General features: G+C 53.6%; 1 protein-coding gene across 1 annotated transcript in view; it reads right to left on the reverse strand.

Annotated features, from left to right (window-relative positions):
• Positions 1 to 7,112: 7,112 nt before the first annotated feature.
• Positions 7,113 to 13,205, reverse strand: part of CUNH6orf132 (chromosome unknown C6orf132 homolog) — a 44,027-nt gene continuing 37,934 nt past the window's right edge. Inside the window, exons 4-5 of the mRNA XM_008823267.3 lie at positions 9,129 to 12,360; positions 7,113 to 8,742 (exon numbers count right to left, since the gene is read on the reverse strand). Of these exons, the coding sequence (XP_008821489.1) occupies positions 8,625 to 8,742; positions 9,129 to 12,360 (3,350 nt within the window). The 3' untranslated portion in view covers positions 7,113 to 8,624. The remainder of the gene's footprint in view (positions 8,743 to 9,128; positions 12,361 to 13,205) is intronic.

Raw genomic sequence — 13,205 nt, forward strand, 5'->3', positions numbered from 1 at the left:
TCTGGTTTTGTTCATGCAGTGGCCCAGCATCTCCCACCCCCCCTAACTCCCCTACACATATGGTAATGGGCTATGACTGACTATGAGGTAGTTTTACCTGGCAAGACCTGGGTGTTCTAGGTCTCCAAAGACCTCTAGCCATGCTGGGTTGACATGGGATAAGATGTACTGGAGAGGGGCTAGAGAAATGACTCGGCCATTAAGAGCACTGGCTGCTCTCGCAGAGGGCTTGAGTTCCCAGCACCTACATGGCAGCTAACATCTGTAATGCCAGTTCCAGGGGATCCTCTGCCCTCTTCTGGCCTCTGTGAGCATTGCATGCATGAGTGTACTTAACATACATGCAGGCAAAACACTCATACACATACCATAAAATAAAATAATAATGAAAAAAAAAAGATTTGCTAGAGAATTCAAGTGTGGGGGCACACACCTGTAATCCCAGCACTTGGGAATCTGAGGCAGGAGGATTGCCTTTAGCTCAAGACCTGCCTGGGCTACATAGCAAGACCTAGCCTAAAAGAAAATGATGATGATGGGGGCAGGGGAGGCTGGTGATATAACTCAGCTGGTAGAGTGTACTTGCCTAGTATGAGCAAGGCCCTGGGTTATAACCCAGCACTTGTATAAACCAGCTGTGGTGGCAAACTTGTATAATCTTAGCATTTGGGGAGTGGAGGCATGAGGAGAAATTCAAGGCTATCCTCAGCAACATAAAATGTTCTAGGGTAGCCTGGGCTATATGAGACTTTGTCTCAAAACAAAACCATGACAAAATTTTTACTGGTGAAATTTAAGCAAGGACACAGCAGGGTGTCTTGCTTCTTGGGGTCCTTATCTTACAGAGATGGGCTTGGCCAGGCAGAGCTGGAAACCTACAAGAAGAGCTCAGGGGGAAAGACAGAGGAGCCCTGGAGAATGCAGGGACAGCTGGAGCGACAGCTCAGCGGTGAAGAGCACTGGCTGCTCTTGCAGAGGACACACATGGAATTAGAAGGTTAGCAACTGTCTGTAACTCTAATTCCAGGGGATCCTAAAGAATGCAGGGACCACTGGATCGAGGGAAGGGGGGCCTTCAGAGCTCAACCTGAAGCTGTGTGATTGTCCCTTGTGCCTACTTGGGATAAGATGTATCCTTCAAGGATCATGAAGTAGACAGTTTGTCCCCCAAGCCTTCACTCCACCCCAGGCTCAGACAGCTTCATCTGAGCATTACCTTTATTTATTATCTGTGTGTGTGTGTGTGTTTTGCATGGGCCATGGCGCAAGCGTGGAGGTCAGAAGACAATCGTAGGAGTCAGTTCTCTCCTTCCACCATGTGAGTGTCAGGGACTGAACTCAGGTTGTCAGGCTTGGTGGCAAGAGCCTTCACCCAGAGAGGTTTCTCACCAGCCCCTAAAACTTAGGGTTTCTCATCCTCAATACTGCTGGGGCTGCCCTCTGTACTGTGGATCACTTAGCAGCATCCTCTATGGAGTGAAGGTTTGTTGGCCTCCCCTACGCACTTCAACCAAATGGCATCTCCAAACATTGCCATAGGTCTTATGAGGAGCAAGATCATCCCAGACAAGAGTCACTGAACTAAAAATAAAACACCAGGGCTGCATGTTCATGTGCCAGCAAGAAGCAGCTGGAAATGAACTTGGGGCAGCACTTTTTTCTCCCTTAAGCAGGAACATTCTGGAAGAGTGTTTCAAAACACTTAAGAGTCCCAGAGCTGACTACCTCCATAGGAATCCTGGCTCTGCCCCTTGCTATCTCTGTGACCTTGGGCCAAGTTTCTTCATCATTTGGTAACAAAGACACTTATCTCTTGGAGTTGTCAGGAGGACCACATGAAAGAACATGGGCGAAGCTTTTAGAACAGTCCCTGGCATTGAACCAGTTGTTGCAAGAGCAGCTCCTCTAGAGACAGAGGTTTGTGTGCAGGAAGTCTCTTGGAAGTGCCCTGGGGTTGCACACCTGTCAGGGGAAGAGAGGGGAGGGCGGGTGGAGGACTCCCTATACTTGCAGTGGTTGGGGTCCTGGGCTGCCATGACTTTCCAGAGCTATCCTGACCCAGATGAGCAATTGGCCAGTGAATGTGGAGTGTGGGCTGATGCTAGGGAGGGGCTTGAGCTTGGGTGAGCTGTCTTTCTCATGGAAGTTCCTAGAAAGAGACTCAAGCTGAGATTAATGGGGTACTTCTGGCCTCTGGGGGTTCAGGAGCTTCAGTCCTGAAGAGTGGTTGGCTGGCTGGGGATGTAGCTCGGTGGTAGAGCACTTGCCTGCCACCCTGCTCACAAGACCCTGGGTTCCATCTCTCTGGGACAACACAGCATCTACTCTGTGAGGCTAGACACAGAAGTAAAAGTGTCTCTGAATACTGTAGATACCAGAGAATTACCCGACTGACCTTTAATCCCAACACAGTGGAGGCAGAGGCCGGCAGATCTCTGCAGTTCAAGGCTAGCCTGATTTACATACCCAGTTCCAAGCCAGCCAAAGCAGCACAGTGAGATGCTGGGGGTGGGGCTGGAGAGATGGCTTAGTGGCTAAGAGCACTGGTTACTCTTGCAGAGGATCCAGGTTTGGTTCCCAGCATCCATATCGCAGTTGAAAACCATCCACAGCTTCAGCTCCAGGGCACCTGACACCCTTTTCTGGCCTCAACAGGCGTATACACATGATACACTCACATACATGCAGGCAAAACACTCGTACACATAAAATAATAAATAAATTTTTAAGAGAAAAGGCAAAACAAACAAGCAAACTAACCGGGAATTACTCTTGGACGAACAGCAACCATGTGACCTCCTGGCTGTCCCCAAGCCATGTCCCTCTTTCCTCTGTCCTTGGAGCAGGAATTTGGACAGGTGCCATCACACCCACACCTACCAGGCTGTGGCCTTAGAGGTAGAGAACAGGAAGCGTTGGCTCCTGGACACCCTCCAGCTCTGTGGCTTGGAGGCTCATTTGTGCTGTACCGACTGCAGTTTTTTCACAGGAAGCTCAGAGTGGTTATCTGCTCAGAGGGCTGTGATTGAACGGATACTGCACAGACAGTTCTCAAAGACCAGCCGCTACGGCAGGGAACCTGTTAGAAATTCGAATTCTCCGGCCCCATCCAAACCCACCAGACCAGGAGTTCTGGGAATGAGCGATAGGAACCTGTGTTTTCACAAACCCTCCAGTGGCTTCCAGTATCACAACAGCCCTGAGCTGAGGCAGGAGAAAGCCGGTCTATCAACGTGGAATCTAAATTTCAACTGTCTCGGAAGTTCCGGCACCTGTGAGCATAGCGCCACCTGCTGGCACATGCCAGCTGTATGTACAAGCAAGGATGCTACATAAGGTGCAGCCTGACGCCAGAGCAAAGTTCATATATGTATACCACGCAGCCCCCTCCTCCCCTCTGCCCGGGAAAATCAGGTGAAAGTGAATGTCAAGGGCAACTTTAAATGACTAAGAGATATCACCAAAGTACCACAGCAGAGTGTCTGCACCACTCAACATTACCTTTTGCTAAGTTAACAAGTACACAAACAATGACCGCTTCCCCTGCCCAGCCTAGCTCTTGTCCCAAAGCTTCCACCTGCTCTGTCCCTCCACAGGGCTCTCCTGGGTCCTTGTTCCACCTCCTTTGCTCACCTTTCTGACTAAAAGCCACCACTGAGGCCCCAAAGCAGGTCTGCAGCTCCTGCAACCTAGGACCTTTGGAATGAGACAGGCAGGCCTTGGTATCAGTGGTCACCCATCCCCAGCAGCTGACTAATGGTGGGACGCCACCAGCACTGGCTTTGAGCTGCAGAGATGAAAAGGGCCACATCTGCCCGAGGGTAGGCAGGTCAGAGCAGGCCTGCCTGACAGCTCAGCCCTTGTCCCTCCAGCTCCAAAGTCACTTCTGTCCCATTGGTTTAATCTCCAGTGCCACAAAAGTATAACTAATAAATAAATAAAATATTAGAGCTGGGTGTGGTGGCATCCAGCACTCAGGAGGTGGAGGCAGGAGGATCAGGAGTTCAAGGCCATTCTCTGCTACATACCGAATTCATGGCCTGCCTGGGTTACATGAGACCCTGTCTTTAAAAAAAAAGGGGGGGGGTTGTGTGGGGCTGGAGAGATGGCTCAGTGGTTAAGAGCACTGGCAACTCTTGCAGAGGACCCAGGTTTGGTTCCCAGCACCCACATAGCAGCTAACAACTGTCTTTAACTCAAGTTCCAGGGAATCCAATGCCTCCTTTTGACCTCTGCAGACACTGCACAATGCGAGTACACTTAAATACATTCAGGCAACACACCCATACACATACAATAATAAATAAAAATTTAAAAATCAATGTGTGCAGGGGACTAGGATGTGGGGTCCCTATCTTCCATTGAGGAACATCTTCTTGAGTCTGGCTCAGGGGAGAGCTAAGCTTACCCTCAGAGATGCCAGACTCAGGCTCCCAACACTGGCATCTTTAGGACCTGTCCTTGCTGGTTTGGGCCAGGTTAGGTCCCACATGGGAGGTGGGATGCTGGTCACTAGGGCTGAGGCCACATAGTGAGGCTTCCCCAACCAACGTGTGGCCAATTGAACCCAGGCACCTCAGCCACCCACTTATTGGCACTAAAGTGGCTTTTCCCCGGTGGGCTCCTCCCCCATCTCTTCTGTGCTGGGTAGTTGGAAGGGTACTTATACTGGTAGTTACCTGTGATACCAGTTTTCAACTTGATGGATGGGGATTGTATCAAGGAGCTGGAATGATGTGTGGGAATGCCCAAATGGGCATCTTTCTGGTGGGTAGCTCTCATCAGTTCAGAAGCAAGGACCCAACAGAGTTTAATACCTGCACAGCCCAAGTTCACCCCTGTCATTTTCAGACCAGCTTGTGGATACTCAAGGCCACACCGCTTGCTAGGAGAAGCAGCTGGGGACATACCTCAGTGGTAGACTGCCTGCCTAGCATGCACAAGACCCTGGCTCAATCTCCAGTATCACAAAAATAAACATAAACATAATAATAAAAAAGCTTGGAGCTGGGTGTGGTGGCAGCCAGCACTCAGAAGTGGAGGCATGAGGATTTCAAGGCCATTCTGTGATGCATTATGTGGCCACCCTGGGCTACATGAGACCCTGTCTAAACGAAGGAATCAGGATGTGGGGTGTTTACTCCAGGGTTAGCATCCATGATAAGTTCAGAGGGACCAGGGAGAGGAGAGAAGCCAGATGTGGAAACCTAGAGGACAGGTCTCTGTTACCAAGATGAGGGTATTAGGGCAGAGGTGGGGGGCGGGCACAAGGCAGGGAAATATGGGAGGGTCATGAGAGACAGGGAACGTGGGGGGACATGAGAGATGGGAACATGAGGAGACATGAGACAAGGGAATGTGGGGGACCAAGTAGTGCTGGGGATGGAACCCAAGGCCTTGTGCATGTAAGGCAAGTACTCTACCACTAAACCACATCTGCAGTCATAATTTATATATATATATATATATGGCTGGAGAAATGGCTCAGTGCTTAAGAACACTGGCTACTCTTGCAGAGGACCCAAGTTGAGTTTCTGTCAGCCACATGGTGGTAATAACTGTCTGGAACTTCAGTTCCAGGGATCTAATGCTGTCTTCTGGCCTCCAAGGGCATTACACAACATGGATACACTTATATACATGCAGGCAAAATACTCATACACGTTTTTAAATTAAAAATATTTGCGTATGTGTGTGTGTGGGTATCTAGTGTGTCTAAGTCAGAGGACAACTTGCAGAAGTCAGTTCTTGCCTCGTGTGGTTCCTGGGGATTGAACCCAGCTTGTCAGGCTTGGCAGCAATCGCCTATATCCACTAAGCCATCCTGACAACCTCATTATAATTTTTAATGTTTTGGTATGTGATTCGCCTGCCTCTGCCTCCCAAGTGCTGGGACTAAAGGTGTGCACCACCATGCCTGGCAAACTTTTTTTTTTTTTTGGTCTTTTTGAGACAGGGTCTCCCTGTAGCCCCAGCTGGCCTGGAACTCACTATGTAGACCAGGCTGGCCTTGAACTCAGAGATCTGCCTGCTTCTGCCTCCCGAGTGCTGGGACTACAGGCGTGCGCCACCACGCCCGGCCTTGGTGTGCTTTCTTAATGCATGTGTGTGCAGGCCAGGGGACAACCTCAGGTGTGACTGACCCTCAGGAATGCTGATCACCTTCTTTGAGATGGAGTTTCTCACCAATTAGGCTAGGCTGGCTGAACAGTGAACCAGGGATCCTCCTGTCTCAGCACTGGGATTACAAACATGCACAAAGTCTGGCTTTTTTATGTGGGCTCTGGGGATCCATGCTTGTAAGGCAACTGCTCTATGGACTGATCCATCCCCCAACCGTGAGGATTGAACTTGGGTCCTTGTGCTTATAAGGCAAGCCCTTTACCACCTGAGCCATTTTCAAATTCTGTCTTCTCACCCCTACTAAACTATTATTATTATTGTTATTATTATTAGAGACAGGGTCACGTGGTAGCCCCAGGTGGCCTCAAACCCACTATGTAGACCAGACTCAATCTCACAGAGATCTGCCTGATTGCTGGGATTAAGGAATGCACCACCATGCCTGGCTAAGCTATGATTATTTTTATTTGCTTCTCTCTCATCTTTTTGTTTTTCTAGACAGGCTCTCATGTAGCCAAGGCCGGCCTTAAACTTGTGATCCTCCTGCCTCCACCCCTTCCTCAGTGCTGGGACAATAGGTTTGCACATAACCCTCTAGCCTATGATCTAGCCAAGAACATGAACCATGTCAGTGTGTTACCAGCTGTGTGTCTATGCTAAGTGTAGTGCCTCACATCCAAGCAGTCACCCAAATATTTGTTAAATGAATACATAACTGCCTCTAATCTTTACAACAGCTTTAGGAGTACTGTTAGCAGGCCCAGAAGAAACTGAGGTTCAGAGTCTGAGACTTGCTTAATTAAGGACACTTTTTTTTTAAATCACCAGGGTTTGTCCTTGCACCTTCCCCTTGGGGGATTCAGTGAACAAGAATTTCTAAGGGTCAGAAGTGAATGCTGGGCCTGGTGCTCTGTGCTTGGCACTGCCCAACTGACCCTCCCAGTGTCCCATCGCTCCGGAGTCATCAATCCACAATCACGGAACAAGCGGCCAGTCCAAAATAGCCTGTTTATTTCCGATGCCAAGTGTGACCAAGCCCTTCTCTACTCACCCCAGAGTACGCCACCGCTGGGAGGCCATACCCCACTGCTCAAGTGGCAGATAAATAATTAGTGAACTCTTTTATAAAACACTGCACAGGGAAAATACAGATTTAGACAGCCAGTGTTGGTGTTGGCGGTTGGCCTCTTGAACCCAGGTAACTTGCCACCCTGCCTTGGCCATCTGGGTGCCCAAGCTTGCTTTCCCTGAAGTGGGTCACCTACTGTCCCAACCACCCAGGAGTTCAGCTGGTACCTCAGATCATAGAGGCCGAACATGTTGCTCCCAGAGGACACTGTTTCCTGTTCCCCCTGCTCCTCTGAGATGGACCACTCCTCTGCCCCTCCTTACTTGCCTTGGCCTGGTCCCAGGAATTCAGCCAATCCCCCTGGAGATAGGAAAAGTGAGACCAAGGACTGCAGTTCTTGATACATCTGACAACCACATACTATGTAAACCAGGACTTAAAATACTAGAAGGCTAATTCACTAGAAAACAGGCATATGCATGGACTTCCCAGGCAAACGGTCACCCTCCTGACAGGTCTCCCTTGCTCTGAACTGGCCCCATCCTGCTACCCTTGACCTTCGAAAACCTGCTTCTGTGTTGGCAGACACTTAGACCTCACTCCTCATCGCTGCTGTCCGTCTTCAGGGCCTTCCAGCTTCTTAGCTACACATTTTAAGTCCTCAATAATATTGTGATCTGTAGTACTTGGGCGTGGGGTGTCCCATGAGACCTGAACATTGTTGGGTGTCAATGACTTCATGATGCCTTGGGCCCAACCCCCCAACCAACCAGGACTTTCATAGGTCTTAATGGAGAAGCAAGCCTTAATCCTGTGTCTCCCTAAACTATCCCTAGGCCTCCCTGTGGTTAAGTGCCAAGGCCAGGGAAATGAACTCACCCTTGGCCTTAGCCAATGCATAGGACTTCTATTCCAGAACCTTCTCGTTGTGCATGTTGGTCTCATCTCTGAGTGGCTAGGAAGCCCAGTTATTTAGTACCTGTTCCTGGTAACAGACAGTGTCCTGGGGCACAGCAGGGCCTCATTCCTTTGTGAGGGTCAGACAGGCAAACTGGCACCCTGGTGGGTTTCACTGCAGACTTGGTAGCCGTTCCTTCTTTTAGAACCTGCTTAGTAGGTCGTGCTTATACAACTGTCAACAAACCTTGCTAGATCCCATAGTACCAGATAGTGAAACAGTGCCCAGTCCCAGAAAGGCACTTCCTCTCTTTGCCCCTCCCACCCCCACCTGCCAGCAGTCCATAGCCCAGCTGTGCTTTTGGAAACAGACGTCCTCAGACCACCGCAGCTCACACATCCGCCTGTCTGTCTTGAGAACAAAGGTTCCCAGTGTCCCAGTTGGACCCCGTGACACCTGCTGCGACCCTCCCACCCTCCCACAAAAACAACTGCCTAGATCCAACCCCTAGGAGTTGGTCGAGGGAACCCCGGCTCAGGACGTGGCTTTCCGGTGGGCCCCAGAGTAGGCATAGGAGATGGGGTGTCGGGTCCCAGGCCTCACGGTGAACGTATTGATGGGGCTTCCGTAGTGGGAGGTGCCGTGGGGAGACCTGGAGAGAGAAAAGCGGTGAAGTCTCAAGTACTCGTTTGAGCCCCACCCTGTCCACCCCGCACCCCGCCACACACACCGTATCCACCCCTCTTCCCACCGTGTCCATTCCCCCCGCCCCCCGCCCCGGAGCAGAGGGTGCAGATGTGGTTCTACATGGGTTTTCAATCGAAAGGTGGGCGTGCAGGCCAGAGAACATGCCTGGTACCCTTCACTCAAGTGTCCTCCGCTCCCAGCCCAGGTCTGGATCGATCTCTTCTTTCTTTGTAAGCGGCAGGCCATGACCCTGGGCTCTGCAGCAGCTCTGTGCTCAGAGGGCAGAGCATCCATGCACCTCCCCTGGCCTCCTGCCTCGGAATCCCTTGATCATCCAGGCCCTCTGCTTACCTGCTGGCAGTGCCGCCTCCGCTACCACAGCCTCCACCAGCACCGCCGCCTCCAACGGGTGCTTGGTACTTGGTCTCCGCCGCTCCCCGCGCGCAGCCTTCCAGCGACAGCCTTCGTCCGTGCAGGCCGCCAGGGGGCGCGCGGCCCGCGGAGTTGACCCGCCGCATCTCCGGGCCTCCCGGCTGCGGGCCGAAGCAGTTGGGGGAGCTGAGGCTGCGGCCGGTGGCGCCTCGGGTCGTCCCGGGGTGGCGGTAGGACTCCCCGACATACAGACGCTTCTTGATGAGCGACCGGCCGCTGCCCGAGAAGCGGTCCAGGCCCCCGGGCCCCGGGTACCGCGCGCCGGAAAAGCGAGAGAAGCCGCGAGCCGGAGGGGCCGCGGGGTCCGCCTCCAGGGGCTGCCCCAGGTCCGAGAAATGGTTCCTCGGGGGGGACCCCCGGTGGCCCCGGGACTGCAGGGCGGGGGCGGGGGGCTCAGGGTCATTGCTGAACTCAGGTGGCGGCGGGATGATCTCAAAGTCGAACTCCTCTTCCTCCTCCTCTTCCCTCTTATAGGAAGGAGAAGGTGGAGAAGAGAAGGACTTGGGGAGCACTCGGCCCTGGGGGAGGCAGGACGGGGCGGGTGTTGCCCAGGCCACAGGGGCTGGGGGCTCAGCCCTCCTCCACGCGTGCCGGTGAACTGGCTCTGGGCCCTGTGCATCTCTTCCAGTCTGGGCCTTCCAAGGACCAGGTCCAGTAGGCCGCACTGAGGTTAGCTGAGGGTCCTTCTCGGCCTCACTGGGTACTTTAGGGACCACAAGGAAGGAGTTGGGCCGGCTAGCGTTGTAAAAGATGCTGTCAGAGCTGACCTCTGGTTGGTTGCTATGACCACGGAGACTCCCTGGCAGGGAGGTCCGCCCCAGGCCAGTCCCTCCAGGCCTGGTCTTCAGTGCCCTCTGCCTGGCCGCCAGGAGCAGGGCCATTGGGGAGCCCTGCTCCACCACCTCCCCAGTTACGGGGTGTCTGAGGAACTGGTCAGCAGGCTGGACTGGGGCAAGGGGTTTGGCTGGTCGGCTTTGGGGCTCCTTCACCTCCACAGGTCCCCGTAATCCTGGGGCCTCTTCTCTGGCCACCGTGGGCATCACCACAGCCACCTCTCGGCTGGGGCTGTTCTGGCTGCGATGGGGCTTGTAGATATATGGCACCTCTTCTCCACCAGGGGGCATCTTTGATGGGAGGGCTGGAGATGAGAGGGCTTCCCTTGTCGACAGCCAGGCAGCCCCTAGGCTTTCCACCTTCTCCCTCTGCCCACCAGGGAGGAGTTCCTTCTCTGTCATCAGCTGAGATGGTGGGATGACCAGCTCAGGTGTGGTCCTGGGTGGTGTGGTCTGTCCAGGTGTGGCCGTGGGTGATGAGGTCTGTCCAAGTGTGGCCTTGGGTAGTGTGGTCTGTCCAGATGTGGCCTTGGGCGGTATGGTCTGTCCAGGTGTGGCCTTGGGTGGTGTGGTCTGTCCAGGTGTGGCCTTGGGTGGTGTGGTCTGCTCAGATGTGGCCTTGGGTGGTGTGGTCAGTCCAGGTGTGGCCTTGGGTGGTGTGGTCTGCTCAGGTGTGGCCTTGGGTGGTGTGGTCAGTCCAGGTGTGGCCTTGGAGGGTGTGGCTGGCCCAGGTGTGGCCCTGGACTGGAGTACTGCCGCTGACTGAGTGGTGGCAGACAGCTGGGGTGCATTCTTGGTGACAGGCTTAGGGAATCTGCCATAGTCAGTCCCGTTTTCAAAGATTCTGCCCCCTTCCAGCCAGGGTTTGGGAGGCAGTGATGCTATGCTGGGCCTGGCATCTTTCTCTGTGGATGAGGAGAACCGAGCCTCCAGCTCATCCCGGATCTGCCTGACACTGGGGGCTGGAGTGTCCTGAGAGATGTAGTCCACAGGGGGGAGGGTCAGGCTGCTGGTGGCTTGTCTCTCTGGTAAGTTGGTGCTGCAGGGACCCTTTTCGGCAGCTCGTGGTAGTATCTTCTCAGGACAGCTTGGGGGAGCTGCTTCCTCTGGCAGGCTTGGACCCTTCTTGTCTTCCTTGTCCTTTGAGGCCACTGTAGGGACTGGTCTGTGGTTGGATAAGTCCTCTTTACGGGACCCACAGAGATAGGCTGCCAACTCATTTCGAAGCTTTTCCATCTGCCTGGGGTCCCTCCAGTCCACAGGTTCTGACAAAGGTGTTTCCTCCAGGCTGGGAGGGTTGGGTTTGGGTTTGAGAGCAGGTGAGTTGGATTTGGGGGTCTTCATAAATCCAGCAGATGGAGGAACTGCCTGCTCAGGAGAGGGCAAAGAAGGAGCAGCTGGGGACAGGGGGGGTGCTGGGGGAGGGAGTGGAGGGGCGGGTGGAGGCAGAGGAGGGGGTGGGGGTAGGGTCTCAGCTTGTCCATTTGTCTGGAGCTCAGACTGCCTGAGCCTTGGGCTGCTTGGTGTCTCGAGCCTAGGCTCCCTGGGGTGCTCTGGCTCAGGGACCCTGTCTAGGTAGACTTGAGATGCAGGGCGAATGTGGAAGCTGGGAGGCAGTGGGAGGCGGCTAGGGACCTTCTTGGAGGTCCCCTCTTCCTCTAGGGGAGCCCCTGGTACTTCCTGAACTGGGATAGATGAGGTCCTGACTGGGGCTGGGGGAGGCACCTTAAATGACCTGGGGAAGGTGAGGTGGGACTCCAGACTAGGCCCTACGGAGCTCCCTTGTAGCTCAGCGGGGCTCTTAGGGGGGCTGGTTCTGGGGGTTTCTGACTGCCGGCCATTGAGTGCCACCTCTGATTTCCACTTGGTGATACCCCCAGGGGGAAAGAGGCGAATCCCCATTGTGTGAGGAGAGACTGGGGGTGGAGGGGCTGGCAAAGAGGGTGGAGGCGGGTCTAGGAAAGCCAATGGTGGGGCAGGGGGAATGAAGTCAGGAGGGGTGGGTGTGGATGGCGGGGAGAGAGTGGATGAGGGAGATAGGGTGTTCAGTATTGGAGGTGGAGGTGGGGCTGTGCTGGGTGGGGGTGGAGGTCCTAGCAGCAGGAGAGGGGGAGAGGGAGGGGGAGGGGGAGGGGGAGCAGTGGAAGGTGGAGGTGGTGGAGGGGACTCTTCTGGAGGCTGTGAAGTGTCCTGGGGTGGCCTTGGGGCTGGGCCTGGAGGAGGTGGAGGGATGGGTGGGTCGAGGGCATAGTGCCCAGGCCGCAGGTCACCCACAGAGCTGTAGAGTCGGAGGTTACCGTTGACTAGTGAGCTGGTACCTGAAAGAAGGGGAAGGTAGAGATGTGGAGGGCTGGGGACCAGCTGCAATATTTATTTATTTTCAGTGTGTGCATATGGCACAGCGTGAGTGTGGAAGTCAGAGGGCAGTTTATGGGAGGCAGTTCTCTCTTTCCACCATGTGGGTTCTGGAGGGGGGAACTGAGGTCCTCAGGCTTGGCGGCAAGCCCACCTGGAGCTGATCTCTTTACCCAGCACAAGGGTGTGGGTCAGCCAGAGACACACTGGCTCTTTCAAGTCTTTCCTCCTGAATACCAAGTGGAGGAACAGCCATGTCTCCAGTGTTCTGAGCTATTGGGTCCCTTCCTACTGGGTAGGGTCTCCTACCCTAGTTTCTGGAGCAGCCCTTGGTGATTGTAAGCCCATGGAATGAGCTTGTCTTGGTTCCCCATGGGGGCACTTCATAATTGGTAAACCACTTTGTCTACTGCTACTTGCATTGACTGTGGTGACTTATGCCTGTAATCCCAACATTTGGGAAGCTGAGGCAGGAGAGGTGCCATAAATTCAAGGCCAGCCTGAGACTACATAGCGAGACCCTGACTCAAAAAACCAAAAGGAGCCAAGCGAGGTGGCATATGCCTTTAATCCCAGCACTGGGAAGGCAGAGGCAGGTAGAGCCATGTAAGTTTGAGGCCAGCCTGGTTTACATAAAGAGCTCCAGCCCAACCAGAGCTACATAGGGAGACCTTGTCTCAAACAAAACAAAAAAGCCATAAGGAAACCTACCACTTATAGAAGCTTCTTAAAGCATATAAATATACATTCTAGCACTTGGGAGGCAGAGGGAGGTGGATCTCTGAGTTTGAGGCCAGCCTGGTCTACA

This window comes from Nannospalax galili, unplaced genomic scaffold (genome assembly GCF_000622305.1).
Source record: "Nannospalax galili isolate Female #2095 unplaced genomic scaffold, S.galili_v1.0 scaffold1892, whole genome shotgun sequence".
Lineage (NCBI taxonomy): Eukaryota > Metazoa > Chordata > Mammalia > Rodentia > Spalacidae > Nannospalax > Nannospalax galili.